Source organism: Muscardinus avellanarius (genome assembly GCF_963383645.1).
Source record: "Muscardinus avellanarius genome assembly, chromosome: 3".
Taxonomy (NCBI): domain Eukaryota; kingdom Metazoa; phylum Chordata; class Mammalia; order Rodentia; family Gliridae; genus Muscardinus; species Muscardinus avellanarius.
This window is the reverse complement of record NC_137788.1, coordinates 145,076,791-145,094,607: the sequence shown is the minus strand read 5'-3', so window position 1 is coordinate 145,094,607 and position 17,817 is coordinate 145,076,791. Positions and strand designations below refer to the sequence as shown.

Below are 17,817 nucleotides of genomic sequence, written 5' to 3'. Positions count from 1 at the left end.
GAATTGTAGAGCCTACATGTTAATCTTACTGTGAAGGAAGAAGGAAATGTGCGTGTGAATCTGGTTCAGTGGACTACAGGGAAAGGGGTTTCAGCCTTGAGTATTGAATTTCATGGAGCAGGTTGTTTTTGAATAGCCGGGAATCGTGAGGTTCTTTGAATATAGAGTTGGGCTAAGGTATTCTAGGATGAAGGACCTGTGGGCTCTGAGTGGAGAAACCCCAAGGGTGTACTGTGGCCGGTGCGGGGTTTATCTTGGCACAGGGCACAGGGTCTGGGTTTGGCAACCAACAAGTTACTTCTGGTCTCAGAGAGCCATGGATACAGGCTGAAACATTTGCAGTGTAGTTGTTAGCAGTTGAGCCCTGATCAAAACTGTCCAATTAATTAACCTTTCTGCTGCTTTTTCCTGAAGAATTCTTCCCTTGCGCCTTCCATGCAGTAGGACACTCAGGGGTCTTTCTCTGAGTGAGTGAACAGATGAATGGCCAGGGTCAGTGCCCCTGCTCAGTCCATGGCAAGTCCTCCTTGACGTGGGCACGTTAATCTCCAGTGACAACCTGGTGGGTGGAGAGTTTCTGAATGCATCCAGGCATTGGGTATATTCTGTCATGAGAGCTGAGCACATTTGGAAGGTTTTTATTACAGTGTTTTCCTTTGTGCCATGATCCAGCACTGTGCCCCAGTTTTAGGATGGAGTTGCAGTGAAATTAAAAGTGAATAGCTCAGAAGTCTGGTTAATTACATTTAGTCTCAATTGCAATTATTGATCTGGGTCTGCTGGCAGGGCCTGAGAAGGGAGGGCTGCGGTCTCTTGAGGGCAGCCAGGCCGCTCCCAGGATGGCCGACTGGCCCCATTCTGTGTTCCTCTTGACCTCTCCTGCTTTGCATTCACCTCCATAGGCCACCTAGAAACTTGAAAAAGAAAAGAAAATGTCTTTTTTTATGGTGTTACCAGGGGTAGAAGCCAGGGGATTCTACCTCTGGACTATACCCCTCGCCCTGTTTCATTTTATTTTCTACAATGGGATGTTGCTAAGTTACTGAAAGCCTCACAAAGTTGCTGAGGCTGGCTTTGAGCCTGTGATCATCCTGTCTCAGCCTCCATGTAGTAGAATTACAGACATATGCCACCACACCTGGCTTATGAAACTTTTCTTAGGATCAGGTATCAGAGGAAGGATTACTAGTTCACACATACCAGCTGTTCTGTAGGATTTTCTTCCCTACCTAAAAAATTAATGAAGGTTCGGCAGTTTCATAGTTCATTAGACTGTATTTCTGGTGGTATTTTCATTTCTGGGTAACATGTACTGAGAGGGAGGTAAATAAATCACAGTCAGCTGAGCGTGATGGCGCACACTTGTAATCCTAGTTAGTACTTGGGAGGCTGAGACAGGAGGATCACAGGTTCACGGCTAGCCTCAGCTCCTTAGTGAGGCCCTCTGCAACTCAGTGAGACCCTGTTTCAAAATAAGGAGTGAAAAATCAGGCTGGGGGTAGAACTCAGAGGTAGCATGCCCCTGGGTTTAGGTTCAATTCCAAGTACCACCAAAATAAATAAATAAATTGCAGTCGTTCAAGTAGGAATGTGGCTGGGCTAGAAGACAAAATACAAGATACATCAAAGAGATTGGTTTGGAAAAAAGAAAAGGTAATTCTCTTCTGGTAGCTTAAAGGCTATTCACGAATGGGGTGTAAATGTGTCCCATGATACAAAGTAGGACTGAGGGGTAGAACCTTCAGGGGAGCAGATTTGAGGCTCAGGAGTTGTCTGGCAGTCACGGCCATCCAAAAATGGACCATGATGCGGCCCACCCTGGAAGGAAGTGGGCGTGGGGTCCGAGTGCAGAGCTGAAGCAGCTAATGAGGTAGAACTCGGTGGCCCTTAAGTTCCCCTCCAACCCGCTGTTCTGCAGCCTATAAGGCCAGCCTTTCCAGGAGGACAGGCAGGGACGAGCAATGGCGCTCTGTTCTTAGACATGTTGAACTTAGAAGGAAGCCGGCTCCAGGTGGGATGCTTGTATTCATGGGACACTAAGACACGAATCAGGCCTGAGCTGGCTTGCGGTGCGGTGGGGTTCAGAGAAGAATGCACAGCTTTGCACAATGCTCGTAGGAAACACCTGTACCTCCAGGAGTCCCTGAAATACACAGGGGGAGGATTGGGGCTGGGCTTGGAAGGAGGGTAGTACCGACATTAGCACATTGGCAGAGGGCTGGTCAGAAGCTTCAGCTGCCACGGAGTCATGCTGAATGAGGACTGAGGGAAGTGTTTATGAAATTCCAAGTGTCCATGGAATGAGAGCATCGGCATCAGAGCGCATCCAGTGGTGAGGTGCAATCTCCTGTGCAGATGCATGGGGAGGAAGGGCGGCGAGCGTGGTAGCTAGCTGGGGAGCAAGCCGCTGCACAGGTGGGGTCTTCCTTCAATAATGGGAGCTTCAGGGCTTGGTTTGGTTTTAATAATCTTAAGGTCTTCTAACAGTTTTCTGCCAATTATTTTCACTTACCCCTCCTAATCACCACCAGGGGAGAATCTGAATCAGAAAAGCCTGAGAGTCAGTTTTGCTGTGTCCTCAGTTCCTACTTTAAAAAGCAGAGTTGGTGACAGAGCCCCTGTCTTGGTCTTAGAAGAGGTGTCCAGGATGCATATCTGGCCGGCAGACGGGGCTCTGCTTTACTACAGGGCTGTGCAGACCACAGTGATTGGTGAGAGGAGACTTTCTTTAGAGTATCTGCTGGCTGCAGCAAGTTCTTCCCAATTGTGATTTTTTGTTTTATCTTTGCTCTTCACAGTTTATTCTGCTTACAAGTTGATGTCTGTAATCCCAGTGCTTGGGAGGCTGATGAGACAGAATTGCAGGTTCAAAGCCAGCCTCAGCAACTTAGTGAGACCCTCTTGTTTTTGTCCTTATTGTGAAGTACTGAGGGTTGAACCTGGGGCATTCTGCCTGAGTTACACCCCCAGCCCTATTGTTCATTCTTTCCTTTGAAGCAGAGTCTCAGTAAGTTGAGGGCCTCACTAAGTCGCTGAGGCTGGCTGTGAACCTGTGGTTATACTACCTCAGCCTCCCAAGTACTGGGATTATAAGCCTGTATTCAAATAGGGCCGGGTGGTGTAGCCCAGAGGTAGATGGCCCCTGGGTTCCACCCCAGTACCATGAAAAAAAGGGGGGGAGGAGGGAGATGTGCCTGATTACTAATTAAAGCATCTGACGGGAATTTACTAAGAGTTTTTGTAATGTAGCACCAAAAATTGTTACCAGGCAGTAAGGATTCCAAACACTGTCAGTTTCTAGGGGAGTGAACTCCAATACTCCTGTCACTGAAATAATACCAACCTAATTATATATGTGGTTTTAATTTTTAGATTTTTAAATCTTTAAAATTTTTAATTTTAGTATAAAACTTTCATTGTACCAGTTCTTGCTTACTAAGCCCTGATAGTCTATGTCATCATAATTATCATTGTCACTGTATTAATATCTCATAATCATTAGAGTGCTCATTCATTGGTGTTCACGCCCAAGGACATCACCTGGTTGTGATGGTCTTGAAAGGTCCTTTTCAAGTTTTCTCACACTGTGTTGCAGGATTGTAATACAATTTGGGGTTTGTTATCTTTCATTTCTTACTTCTCTGTAATTATGCTTTACTTTTTAAATAAACACTTAAATTTCTTTGCTTTGCCAAATCATTTAGTACAGATTTAATCATCAGTGTATTATATGTATAATATGTATATACATGTATAAATAGCCATGTCTTTGTTTGGTTTGAATCATATGACCAGTCAGTGAATTTTAAAGATTTTGGGCTTTGCAGGTCGAGTGTATGCTGTTTTGTCAAAGAGAGAAGGCCGAGTGCTTCAGGAAGAGATGAAAGAAGGGACCGATATGTTCATCATCAAGGCTGTGCTGCCTGTTGCTGAGAGCTTCGGCTTTGCTGATGAGATCCGCAAGAGGACGAGTGGCCTGGCCAGCCCGCAGCTGGTGTTCAGCCACTGGGAGGTAAAGACGCAAACCCTTCCTCCCTGCTCCTCCGCACCAGAGGCCAGAAGGCTGTCCTGTGGCTTCCGCAGTTATACTGATGGGAGGGAGCGGGTGGCACTTTCCATCTGAACTGAACCGCCTTTAGTTTGTAGCTCATGGCGTACACACTCAACACTCGTAAGTTCATTCCATTTATTTGTTGTAAAATTTAAGACAGAAGAACTAATTCTTCACCCATGAGAGATATATTTTTAAAATTTTAAAAGAAGCCGGGCGTGGTGGCGCACGCTTGTAATCCCAGCATTTGGGAGGCTGAGACCGGAGGATCGCGGTTCACGGAGAGCCTCAGCTACTTAATGAGGCCCTCTGCCACTTAGTGAGACCCTGTTTCAAAATAAAGAATAAAAAAAATTGGGCAGGGGGTGTAGCTCGGCGATCAAATGCCTCTGGATTCCATCCCCAGACCCAGACCCTCAAAAGAAAAAATTAAGGAAAAGCACTGTTGGCATCTATGGGGGCGTGTGCCGCAAGGAGGGCTTCCCATTGTTCTGATCGTATATTCTTTAGCCTGTTGGCCATCTAGGCTCTGTGCTTTCAAGTGTTGTGGAAAGAGTTGACTCATCTAAGCATTTCTTACCAGTGCAGTAGAAGTAGGTAAATAAACAAACCTTTTCTGTAATCAGAAAGGCAAACCTAACAGATCTCGTTGCAGGGAAGAGAAGAAAGGATTGTGAACAAACTGTTCTTTAAGTTATAGGGAGAAATAATACCAAGAGGCCAGGGGAGGAAAACTGCAAAATCAATTTATATTTCAAGAAAGAGTCAGGAATAGAATTTTTCCATTGAAAGAGGTGCAACTACGCCTTTCTGTTGAAAGGTGGGTTTTGTTGTCCCTGTCTACAGGCAGCTGGACTACTTCACATTGCTTTCTCCAGGAGGTATGCAACTTAGTGGAAGACTAGGCTCCCTGACAGTGGGGTCAAGGAGCCCCGGTCTTGGACAGCAGTCCGCCACGTGTCTGGACTTGGTGTGGTGCTCCTCTGGGGGTTTTTGCTCCTAGAAGGACTGCATTCATGTCTCCCCTCAGCCCATGTCGCAGGCCCTCGCTGCCTGAGGCTGTTTCCTGTCTGTCCTCATCCTGCCACACATTCCTTCTGGCTTCACATAGACAATCTCAAGGTTTTTCTTCAACTTTTCCATGCTAAGCTGTTCTCTCACTTTCTATAGCCACCAGGGTTCCTTTTTCTAGAACATTTTAAACAGTTTAGATTTAGGTGGTTTATGGAGAATGAAAATAATTGAGGAGGAACTTTCTTTTTAAAATGAAATTTATAAAAGTGAATCAGTACAGAAGAGTGACGCTTTGGATAAAACTGACTCAGGACAAATGTTAATTCAGCAAGTTCCTATCCCCTGAATTGACTCAAATCAAGATATTAGTTCAGAGCATTCAACTGTGTCTACATTTCTTTCTAGGAAAAAAAAATTATTCTTTTTTTTTTTCTATTTTATTTTATTTATGTATTAATTATTTATTTCTGCATTACTGGGGGTGGAACCTAGGGGCATTCTACCTCCAAGCTACAACCCTAGCCCTATTTTTTATTCTTTATTTTGAAACAGGGTCTCATTGAGTTGTAAAGGGCCTCACTAAGTACCTGGGCTGGCCGTGAACCATGATCCTCCTGTCTCAGCCTCCCAATGCTTGATAGAACCAAGGTTAATGTTCTGATTTAGTTCATATTTTCTTTGGTCAGTATAAACTTTGTATTTTAATAGTGACTTTCTATGAAATTTTTTTTGTATTTGCATCTTTGAAAACTAAATGATGTTTTGATGGTTTTATTGCCTTATATTGATATCTTTGTAGCATTTCATTTTGTAGAGAGCACTGTCCTCAAAAGATTTAAGTCATTTGTTAATACTCAAACATATGAATAGTAACTTTCCATTTATCTAAAATCTATCTTTTCAGTTTGAGCTTTTTACTCAACTTTTATATAAATCACAAACCAGTAGGATATAACAGAATTGGATTGAAAAGACAGTGCCCGGAGAGCAGGAGCTGTCGGTGTTGTGAGCACATCGCTGATATCCCCAGAGCAGAGCACACTCCACAGGCCCCCTCCCAGGCTCTGATGACAGGGACAGGCCGTGCTGACTGGTACCTGGAGCCCAGAGACCTACACTTCAGCATGTGACCCTGGGGCAGAGTGCTTTCTGCACCGGCACTGCCTTTGCTGAATACCATCTCCAGAACTCACGCACTGCATCTCTTAGAGATGGCAGGTCGTCCATCTCCTGAAGATGGCCTTGAGAAACTCTGGCAGGAGAAGCTGGGTTATGGTGTGTTTGATCAGAACAAAGAGGATGTAGGTTAAGTAATCCTTGGGACCATCTGTAAATACATATCCTAAGTAGTCATTCAGAGCTGTTGTGGCATCCTTACAGGAAGAAGGACAAGTCTGAATAAGGAAAGAGGCGAGACTAATTTAACAAAGGTAGCTCCTGTGAGGCAGAGGTTGCTTCTCCTTGCGTCTGAGGAGGCACGTGGCTCACTGGGTGGCTGGCCACCTTTCCCAGCACAGGCTCGTATGGGTGATCCAGAGTTGGTGTGCTCCCTCATGCCCACATCATGGCCGGGAAGACACAACTGGGTCTTACTCATACAACTTCATACAACTTACTCATACAACTTGCTAGGCCCCACCTAGCAAGGAGGCTGGGAATTACAGTCCATAACTAGGTCAGGAATCAGCAAACCATGTTTCGTTGCCTAGTTTTAGTAAATAACATTTCATTGGAATACAGCCATACCCATCCATTTACATATCTTCTATGGTTGTTTTTAGGCAGAGTTAAACAGTTGGAACACAGAATATTTTCAAAGCTTAAGATACCTACAGTCTTTTTCTTTTCTTTTTTTCTTTCTTTCTTTCTTTCTTTCTTTCTTTCTTTCTTTCTTTCTTTCTTTTTTTTTTTTTTTTTTTGGTGGTACTGGGGTTCCTGGAAGCCCTTCTATCTCCGGGCTATACTCCCAGACCTATTTTATATTTTTGAAACAGAGTCTCTTACGCCAGCGCGGCTGGCTTCGAACCTGCACTAATCCTCCTGTCTCCGCCTCCCAAGCGCGGGGATTACAAGCGTGCGCCACCACGCCCTGCATCTGCCCTGCATCTTTTTTTTTTTTTTTTTTTTTGAGTCAAGTTCTTACTGTGTTGCCCATACTGACCTTGAACTTGTGATCCTCCTGCCTCAGCCTCCCTAGTAGCAGGGATTAAAGGTATGCATCACCACACCTGTCTGCCCACCCTGAACCTAAGTGGCCATTTGCCCATCTGTTGCTCAAGAAATCAGGAGAATAGGTATTTGGGGACAATGAGTACAAAAACAGCAAGAATTTTATGACATGGGCAATTTTTGTTACAAGAAATCCATAATGGCTTTCAGTTTCCTTTATCTCTCAGAATTGGGGAGGGGCTGAAATTGATCTTGCATCCTTAGTAGTTTCAAAAAATATTAGTTTCTGGCTTAGCTGCAGCTTGTTATTAAAAACCAATTTCTTAATAAGCAACTTTAGAGAAAAGATGTTGTCAAGAAAAGTTTTGCTCCAGTTTGTGCATCCTTCTCTCATCGTCTTACCGCCTGTCATGGTCCTATTTCCAAAAGCTTCAAATCTTTGAGTCTTAAAACTAGATTATAATTAAATGTCATTGATCTGATATTTCTTGGCTGTCTTCAGTTTTTCCTTCATAGCCTTAGAAATAACACAGTTGTTGAGATGTGGCGTCTCACTCCAAAGCATTTTTTTTTTTCATTTGTATTCTACCACACCATATAATTTACAATCAAGAGCTTTTGAGAAATAGTGCTTCAAAAAATAGAGAAAATAAAATTACCGGCATTTTCCACGAGGAAACCTTTTAAGTCAGCGATCTCATAATTTCTCTTTCTAAGTTTTGCCACTCTGAGAAAAAAAGGAAAAAAAGGCTCTAATAATAGACACAGAAAGAAAAATATTAACTACTAGTGCTGTTGTACATGTATGTCGGCATAACCTTAAGATTGGCCACAGCACAGAGATGGCCCTGAGGGCTGAGTTGCAGCTTGTGGGGTGAGAGAGACGGACCTGAAGAGGTTGGTTTGGGGCATGGTGTTTTCCACCTGCAGGCCACAATCAATGACAGAATTGGGTAAGGGATTGAAGTGGTGCCCCCAAAGCTTTACCTTCTAGGTTTTTTAACTTTGGGGGCTACACTTTGCACTTGGGGGTCTCCCTGGAGTTAGAAAATGGCATCCTCTTCAGGCTGCTGAGTTGTGAAAGCACATTCCCTGCTAAGCAGAGGAGTTCTGGCCAGCCTTTGAGGGAGAAGCCCACCCCTGCCATCTGAGGGCTACCCCACAGAGTCCCCAGAGAAGACACCTGAGCATAGAAGGCGGCCCCGGGGCCTGCAGGGAGTGCAGCCACCAGCCTGAGAGGTGTGTGGCCAGGGCCCACAAAAGGGCTTAGGAGCCCCAAGCCGCCTCCTGTTTTTGTGGTGCAGATTGAACCCAGGGGTATTCTGTCTCCAAGCTATATTGCCAGCTCTTTTTATCTTTTATGTTGGAACAAGCCTGCCTTGCTGAGTTTGCACACATTGGCCTTGAACCTGCAGTCCTGCTGTCTTAGCCTCCCAAGTTCCAGGATTACATAATAGCCCTGTGTGCCACCATGCCCAGCTTCCAGGTGTGTGTGTGAGGAGGTACTGGGGATTGAGCCAATGAGCGGTCTACCTCCCAGCTACATCCCCAGCCCTTTTAAATTTTATCTTATTTTTGTTTTGAAACAATTCTCCCTAGGTTACTGAGAGTCTTGCTACAGTGCTGAGGCTATCCTCAAACCTGTGATTCTCCCCAGCCTCTCAAGTACTGGGATTATAGGCTTGTGCCACCAGGCCCAGCTGGGGTCTTCTTTCTGGCCTTAAATCAGCCAGTCTAAGTCAGTACCTTTTGCTTAGCACCTCATTTCCCTCTCTGTACTTTATCACTTTTCTTTTTAACAGGGTTTAAGATTTATTCACTATTACAACTCGGACCTGCTAAGAGCATTTATTGTACATTTACCAGGCATATAGTAAAGGTGCCTCCCCTCAGAGAAAAACAGCCAAGCCACAGCGAAGGCCCAAGCTGGAAGGGAAGAGGCCCCAGGACCCTTGCAGAGTCCCCAGAGGCATGACAGCTGATCACCTCCCTGAGCTTCAGGCGTAGCCTGAGATTAAGTGAGGTAGCATGCGGAGGTTCTGAGCATGGTCCTCAGGTTAGGGGCCTTGCTGAGACCTGCTCCAGAACAGAGGTGGGGAATAGAGCACAGGAGGCATGTGCAGCTTGCTGAAGGCCACATGGCTAGTTAAGGCCAGAAGTACACCTGGAGTAATTAGATCAGCTGGGCTCCTTAACCTCAGATAAGATCTGGTGTGTGGGTCCAGGCAGCCCTTCTTCCCATAGGCCCCTGATGAAGGAATCCTGTGCTATGGTCTCTGCTCCCTCCTGTTCCCCTGCAGCCTCCCCTTTTCTCTTGTGCCTCGTATATTGGTGCTGACTCTGGGAGCCCAGTGTGACATATGATAGACTTAATTGGATGTGGTAGGTCCCAGAAACCTGCCAGTGCTTGGCTGATGGCAGCTTTAGAGATTCGGTGACTGCTGGATAGATGTGTAATCTGAGTGCTGTGGTTCACGTACCCAGCACATCCACCCCTCCAGCCCAAGGCCTTCAGCTGTGCTCCTGCACCCCTCGCCCTGCGGCATGGGTGAGGATAGAGGGTTCCTCTGCAAGGGCAGGACCAGCACAGGTCTTCCAGTGGCTCAGCCTAGAGGCTCATCGAAGCACACAGGCTGCCAGCAACTCCACCTGGGCTTCCTGGCCTTGGCTTACACCTCTGGGCTGTGGTCCTGACACAGCGACACAGTGGTGTGATGCGAGGGTAGTGACATTCCTCCCTGTATCCAGGGCGCAGCTCCTGTATCGACTGCAGTGCTCACTCGGTCCTCAGAGTCCCCTGTGCTGCCCTCACTCCAGCCGCAGTGCCTGTGGGCTTAGTGAAGTGCCCCCTTCCCTCTCCTCCCATTCTCTTTGCCCATTGAGTGGCTCTGGGAACAGACTTTACACCCACACTTGCCTCTCCCACCAGCAAAGCAGAGGAACCAACTCCTAAACAGTTTGGAGGCTTGGTCCTTAACAAGTGTTGAAAATTTACCACCTCCCCACCCCCCAACAGTTAACCCTACGACTTGTGGATGGCTAGGTTTAAACAATTACAATTTATTCATAAGTTACTGTACAGAGAGGTTTCGTGCACCCTGCTTCATGATCTCTTGTGACTAGTGTGATGCCAAGTGTTCAGATCTACCAGTTATGTGCTCAACTTAACCAGTGCCCCTGGACAAGCTGTGTTTGGGTAAAGCCAGTCTTCCTGGCAGTCCTGTCCTGCAAAGCCAGAGGCTTTGGAGACAGACGAGGCCAGAAGGGACTGGTGCCCTGCCTTGTGACTTCTTTAATTTTCATAGCAGCCTGTATCAGTTCTGAATGTCTTCATCTACAAAGACGTAATGCCACAGCATAGTTGCTTAAGTAGTTGAGTGGCTCAGTGGCACTTCTACTGTGTGTGTGTGTGTGTGTGTGTGTGTGTGTGTGTGTGTGTGTGTAGTTCTATTAATTTTTGTCATGTGTGTGGCTTAATGTAACTACTGCCACCACAATCAAGACACAGTTGTTCAATCCCACAAAGCTCCCTTGTCTACTCAGACTCACTCCCTGATAGTGACAGCTTCAAATGGCAGCTGTTTTCCTTCCTCCTGCCCGGTGCCAGCCCAGAGCCCCAGAGCCTGCCCTGGACCTGACTCGCATCATGGCGACATCTTCTGCCAGTGAGCATCAGGAATGAGCCTGCCGCCCTCAGCCTGGTGGCTGCAGAGTTAGAGCTGAGTCTCCTGAGACCTGTGTGTGCTCCCTCAGATCGCCCAGGCCCCAGCACAGGGTTTCTTTCCTGCTCCCCACAGTTGGTCCTTGCCCCTTTCCTGCCCCCCGGCCCTGGCCTCCACTGGGACCTACTCCCAAACACACTCACTGGAGAGACTCACTGTCGCCCAGAACTTGCGCTCCACAGCGCTCTCCTGCTCACTCTCCGGCCGCTCTTCCTTCAGGGTCCTAAGAGCACTTTCTATTTCTGTGAGAGTGTCCCTGGAGTCTGCCTGACTAAGGTTGCCTTTGTTCTCTGAAACTAACTAGATGATGACTTTAGGCTCCCGCTTGGGCTCCTCAGTCCTCGAAGCGCTGCAGGCGTTCTGCCATCTGCACATGTTCATCCCTCCTCTTCTGCAGGTGGTCGGCTCGACTTCCTGCGTGTGTCTTGGCACCTCCAGTGCTGCCCTGTCTGCAGGCAGAACCAGGCCTCAGAGGTGCAGTGCTCGAAAAATGGCGGCATCGCCCCTTCCTCAGGGGTGGCTATTTTATTATCTTGCTTAGGATTCGATAGGTTTTTCCACCTGAAGACTTACGCATGTCTTGTTCTTTGATTTTAAAACTCCTGTTAGATAAAACCTGCACATATCTTTTACAGCTCATGATTTTATTTTCCCATTTTTAAACTTTCTGTCTGTATTGCATTATGGGAAATTTGTCCTTTTAAAAATAATTTTTTTGTTTTGTTTTGTTTTGTTTTGTTTGGTGGTACTGGGGTTCCTGGAAACCCTTCTACCTCCGGGCTACACTCCCAGACCTTTTTTTTTTTTTGAAACAGAGTTTCTTACACCAGCGTGGCTAGCTTCAAACCTGCGCGATCCTCCTGTCTCTGCCTCCCAAGCGCGGGGATTACAAGCATGCGCCACCACGCCCGGCATGATGTAATCATTTTGAAGTAAGCATTTAGTACATCCACGGTGTTGTGCAGCCACCACCCTCAAACAGCCCCAGCACTCCAGAGTGAACCCCTTGCCTGTCAAGCCCTCCCTCCTGCCTGCCTGCCCCGTCCCTGGAAACCACTGGGCTGCGCTCAGTCCATGTGTCCACCTGTGCTGGCAAACACAGGGCCGAACAGTACTGTGTTGCTTTGTGTAGCATGGAAGTGAGCGTCAGTGCTTCACTCCTCACTGTGGCTTTATAGTACCCCATTCTGTGATATGTTTTGTTTATCCATTGGACATTTAGGCTTCCTTGCATTTTAGTTATTGGGAATAAAGCTACTGTAGACTTGTATGTACGGGTGCTTGATTGAGCCCGTGTGTGTGTGTGTGTGTGTGTGTGTGTGTGTGTGTGTGTGTGTGTGTTCGGAACTGGGGATTGAACCCAAGGGCATTTATTATACCTCTGACCCACACCCCCAGCCCTGGTCTCACTAAGCTGGGGAGGACCTCACTAAGTGGCTGTGGCGGGCCGCGAACCTGTGATCTTCCTGGATCAGCCTCCCAAGTACTGAGAGCACAAACGTGTCCCCACGCCGGCTTGAGCCCTTGTTTTCAGTCCCTTGGAGAGTATATCCATAGGAGTGGAATTATGGGGTCATAAGAAATTTTGTACTTTTGGTGAAAACTGCCAAAAAGTTTTTTAGAACGATAGTACCATTTTACATTCTAGCAAGCAATGTGTGAGGCTTCCGGTTTCTTCACATCCTACCTACATCTATTTTCCTTTTTTTTTTTTTTTTTTTTTGGTGGTACTGGGGGTGGAATCCAAAGGCTTTCTACCTCCGGGCTATACTCCCAGACCTTTTTTTTTTTAATATTTTATTTGGAAACAGGGTCTCACTAAGTTGCTGAAAGCCTCACTAAGTAGCTGAGGCTGGCTTCGAACCTGTGTGATCCTCCTGTCTCAGCCTCCCAAGCGCTGGGATTACAAGCGTGCGCCACCACGCCCGGTTCACATCTATTTTCCTTTTTAAAAAGTTGCTTTTATCATAGTGGCCATGCCAGTGTGGTTGAAGTTGTATCTTCTGTGGTTTTGATTTGCATTTCTGTAATAGCTAATGATATTGACTCTCGTTTTATTTGTTTTTTGGCCATTTGTGTATCTTTGGAGAAATGTTTATTCAACTCCTTGGCCAGTATTTTTATTGGGCTGTTGAGAGTCTTTTTGCTAATTTATAAATTCCTTTTTTCTTCTTCTTTTTTTCCTGTACTAGGGATTGATTGAGTCTGTTTGGGGTTGGGTATGTGAGTGTGTGGGTGTTGTGGAACTGGGGATTGAACCCAGGGGCATTCTACCTCCGAGCAACACCCCAGCCCTATTTTTCATTCTTTATTTTGAAACAGGGTCTCACTAAGTTGCAGAGGGCCTTCACTAAATAGCTGAGGCTAGCCACAAACCTGTGATCCTCCATTCTCAGCCTCCCAAGTACTGGGATTTCAAGGGTGTCCCACCATGCCCAGCTCTGAGAGTCCTTTTTATATCCTGGGTCTCAAGTATCTGTTAATTCACTTATTCTTTTTTCAGCAATATTCTGTTTGATGGACTGAGTTTTTGCTCTGATTTTTGTGTTTATAGGATTTCTAGTTCTTACTTTTTTGCAACTACCTAATGTTTCATGGGTGCCACCTACTCCTGTATTTTCTTAAGGAATTTTGAGTGGGTCTTCTATTGGGCTATCTTTAGACTGCTCTGTTACCTGTCCTGGCTTGATTAGGAATTGGTCTTTTTGTTGAGTCTGGCTTCTCCCCTCCTTTGTTCTTCACGTCTTTAGTGGTAGTCCTTTCCGCCCTGTGCCCTCTTGAGAGCCAAAGCTCCAGCTGCATCCTTTGCAGGGGCTCAGTGCCTTCACCAGTACTGATGGTGTAGGACAGGCTGGCCCAGGACAGTGGCCTTAGCACAGGTCAAGTCTGGTCTCCAGAGGTGATGGCTTCCACCTCCTGGTCTGTAGCTCATGTCTATCATATCTACCTCACCTGGGCAGCCATAGACTTGCTGCTCCAGAGAAGAGCCAGTGGTTATAGCCCCATACTCCTGGGGGTGTGGCCTGGGGCCCATCCTAAGGGGCATCAAGAGCCTGGCCCTCCTGGCTGTCTTGTCCCATCTCCCTGGGGGTGTGGGTGGGCTTACACCTCCACTTCCTACTGTGGGCTCTCCTGGCTCCCTCCAGAAACCTCCCCCTGCCTGGGCCACAGAAATTGCCCTTTCCATCTTGAAGAGTTACTCGTTTAAAGTATATTTTTCTTTTATTTTTTTGAATTTTGAATTGAAAAGTATTGGAATTTATGGCCACTCAGACTGAGAAATTAAAGAATAAAATGTAAGGTACAGAAAGGCTACATGTAATTTTTTTTCTGATAAAGCTGATCTTGGAGAATGTGGTCTTTGGGAACAATCAGGCTTCCCATAAAACTCTGAATTAGATAAGATGGTCAGGACTCCCATTGGAGCAGAGCTCCCCTCCTCTGGTGGTTATGGAGGGACCCCACAGGTCGTGTGTTTCCTGTGGACCGGTCCTTCTAGTAAGGGAGATGAAGAGGAAGCTAGGTAGGAAGCAGGCGTGGTTGGAAATAGGGGTGCCAGAGGAATGAGGAGGGGAGTCTGTGTGTGCCAGAACATGGGTCCCCTGGGTCCAGCTCACCAGGACACCTGCTGAGCTTTAGCGCAAAAGCTCAGAATAATCAAAAACACACTTACAGGTGTTGATCTTGGTTGGGGTCAGAGGCGGAATTGATGAAGACACTCACTTCCAGACGTGTCCTCGTCAGAAGGAGAGCATCTTTACTGCTGCTCTCGATCACTGCCTGCCTTCTTGTTGAGTGTCAGGAGGTGGCTCTGTGAGCCGAGTGCCGAATGGTGCATTCTGACTGGATCCACCTCCACTGTTGCCAGCAGCCAGGCCTGCCGTGCCTGAGCATCAGCATTCCTTACCAGCTTAGCTCCTTTGCAGCAGCAGACCTCCCGTGTTAGCTGGCACTGTGTGGTTAAGTGTAGCCCCTCTGCCTAACCTAGCACTTGTCACCTTCTTTCACGAGGTCATTCCCAGCGATCCCTTCTGGGTGCCAACCACAGAGGAGGAGTACCTGCACTTTGGGGAGAAAGCTGATTCTGAGAACCAGGCCCGGAAGTACATGAATGCAGTGCGGAAGAGGAAGGGACTTTATGTGGAAGAAAAGATCGTGGAGCACGCAGAAAAGCAGAGAACACTTGGCAAAAATAAGTAGTTACTGCTGTCCATGGATTCCTCACAGTTCATTTTAAAGTATCATCGAGGCTTTAATTTGGGGAAATTTTCGTTGTGCTCAATTCTGTGTGTTCACTTTGAATAAAGTTGATTCATATAAATGTTAAAAGGAAGATACCAGAGAACATATTTTTAGTGTTTCTTAAATTGATTCTGGCTCGAGACAGGAGGTCATCATAAATACCGCAGTGGTAAGTTATTACTACTACAAACCCTCCTCCCAGCAGCACGGTGTGCAAGTTCAGGGTGGCCCTCCAGTGCTGAGGGCGGCACACACGGGCCCCACAGTGGGCGTGGGCACACGCGGCCCCCCATCCAGGGCTCATGCTCTGCTGGCGACCTCGCATAGGGCACGTGGGGCTCTGTCACATCATCAGATCACAGACTTAACGAGCTGTTGCTGTCAGAGAGTTAATTCATGTTGCTGTAAAAGCTGATCCACCTTGTGGCGTCTGGCCAAACGGCTCGGTGAGCTTTCATGCTCACAAGCGGCATTACCCCTTTTAAATAATGTTACTGAAGGGTATGTCCTGTACCTTTTCCATCTAAAAAAAGCTACATTTCTGTCTTTTTGCTTGTTCCTCTTAACCTTACTAGAAGGATATTGGCTAGTGTGCATGAGGCGACTGCCATTGTCAATATTTTCTGTATCTCCTCAGTTGCCTCATTCAGGTTGGTCCCCATTTGAGGAACAAATGAAGTTCAGTCATAAATAGATTTTGTAATTTTTGATGTTGCATAATAATTTTATAGCCAGTTGATTCCTTTACATAACAAAATTAACAGACGATGAGTTGGGCATGGTAGTGCATGCCTGGATCCCAGTACTTGAGAGGCTGAGGTAGGAGAGTCGCAGATTTGAGGACAGCCTCAGCAAGTAGTGAGGCGCTCATCAACCTAAGCAAGACCCTGTTTCAGAATAAAAATAGGGCTGGGGGTGCAGCTCAGGGGTAGAATGCTTCTGGTTTCAATCTCCAGTATCCAGTTTCACAAAATAAATATGTACATATATTTGTTTATATAATATATATGATATGATATAGCATATGTGTGTGTATATGTATATGTGTGTGTGTGTGTGTATATATATATATATATATATATATATATATATATATATATATTCAGACCAGATTTTGAAATGTTTTAATGGATTTTCTTAATGACCTAGGTCATTCTTCATACTAGTTATAGACATTTTATCTTTAATCTTCAGAGCCTTGGCATCTAGGTCCCAGACTTTAGGGAAAGTGTGGCTAGATAATTTACTGTTTAAATTTAACAGATAACATCTGAATTAATTTAGGAGCATTATACCATGTATTGGTTCATTTAAACACTGATAACAGCAAAAGCTAGCACATGGATTTATAGCTTTTGTAAATACCATTGTTCCCACTGCCAGGTATGCTATGAAATGTTTTCCTACATTACATAATATCAGCAAATTAATAGGGAATAGAAGCATAACTCATTTAGAGCTCTTTCTGCAGTTCTCTTGGGCCTTGCCAGATCTGAGGGTGTGGGGATGACCTGTCAAGCTGACAGGTGGGATAAGTGGTGTTAGATGAGTTGGTAATGGGCGGGAGAACGGCCACAGTGAGGCAGGCCGCCAGATGTAGCTTGCCTGCCATCTAAATAATTCAAATAGCCCACCTCATTGTGTGATCTTTGATGAGACCCCTGTCCCCATTCTTGATAGCACAGAAACATTGTCCACCCTGTGCCCCAGGCCAGGCCCAAACACTAGCCCGAGTTGGTTAGATTCACTGGAATCAGACCACAAGCAGTCAGTGCTGGAGCAGAAAGGCAGTGCTTCTGATTCTGCTGGATTCTTGCAATCCCTTATAATAGGTTTCAGAGGCAATGAGGAAGGCTGGCCTGAGAAAGCACAGAACCAGGACCTTCCTTCAAGATTCTTTGGTCCAGAGGCAGCTCAGAGGACAGGCAGTGCTGACTTTAGACCTCTTCCCACCCAGCCTTGGAGCACAAGTGGGCAAGACTAGAGGGGCCTGGGTCCAGGACCCTGCTCAAGGAGGGCGAGCAGACCAGACCACCACTGCCTCTGCCAGAGAGGCTGCAAGGGGCTCCTTTGTGGGCCAGGGTCTCCACAGACCAGAATGCAGGCCCCTTCTCCTGTTGTTTCTGGGATAGCGCCTGTTCTTGGGAGAGTGGTTTGTGTTAACTAGTGGCCTTCTGCATACATAGAAGCATCTTACTCTCACACCTGCTGTACAAAGCAGGCTGAGGAATTGCCAGGGCCTACTGGGAAGCCAAGGCTCCCCTCAGCTGGCCTGGGACGGCTCCAGCCTCTGCCACTATGGGCCCCATAGCCTCTTTTCTGAGAGCAAGTGAGCCTGGGAGAAAACTTGTGGAGAGACAGCAAGTGCTGGTGCTGCACTACTTGGGCCGGAGGGATGGGGCCCAGCAGGAGGAGCTTGGAGGAGCAGCAGGGGCCCTAACTCTGGCCAGTAAGTGCACAGCAGGGAAGGGCCAGCACCTTCCAGGAAAGGCGTGGGGTTTCCAGGCAGCAGAGATACCTTCCTGGCAACCAGGCCTGATTGGACAGTAGAGATGACAGGTGCATGGGAGGTGGCCTGCAGGGCCTGGTCTAAAGGGCTCTTCACCTCAGTACCCACCT

At 46.7% G+C, this 17,817-nt stretch overlaps 1 protein-coding gene across 2 annotated transcripts in view; it reads left to right on the top strand.

Annotated features, from left to right (window-relative positions):
* The window catches only part of EFL1 (elongation factor like GTPase 1), a gene marked incomplete at both ends in the record, with an annotated part of 91,526 nt that extends 76,370 nt beyond the window's left edge, over positions 1–15,156 (top strand). For both annotated transcript variants that reach the window (XM_080690629.1, XM_080690628.1), the window contains 2 exons: positions 3,828–4,012; positions 14,968–15,156. In XM_080690629.1, the coding sequence (XP_080546755.1) occupies positions 3,828–4,012; positions 14,968–15,156 (374 nt within the window). The remainder of the gene's footprint in view (positions 1–3,827; positions 4,013–14,967) is intronic.
* Between the last annotated feature and the right edge of the window lie 2,661 nt (positions 15,157–17,817).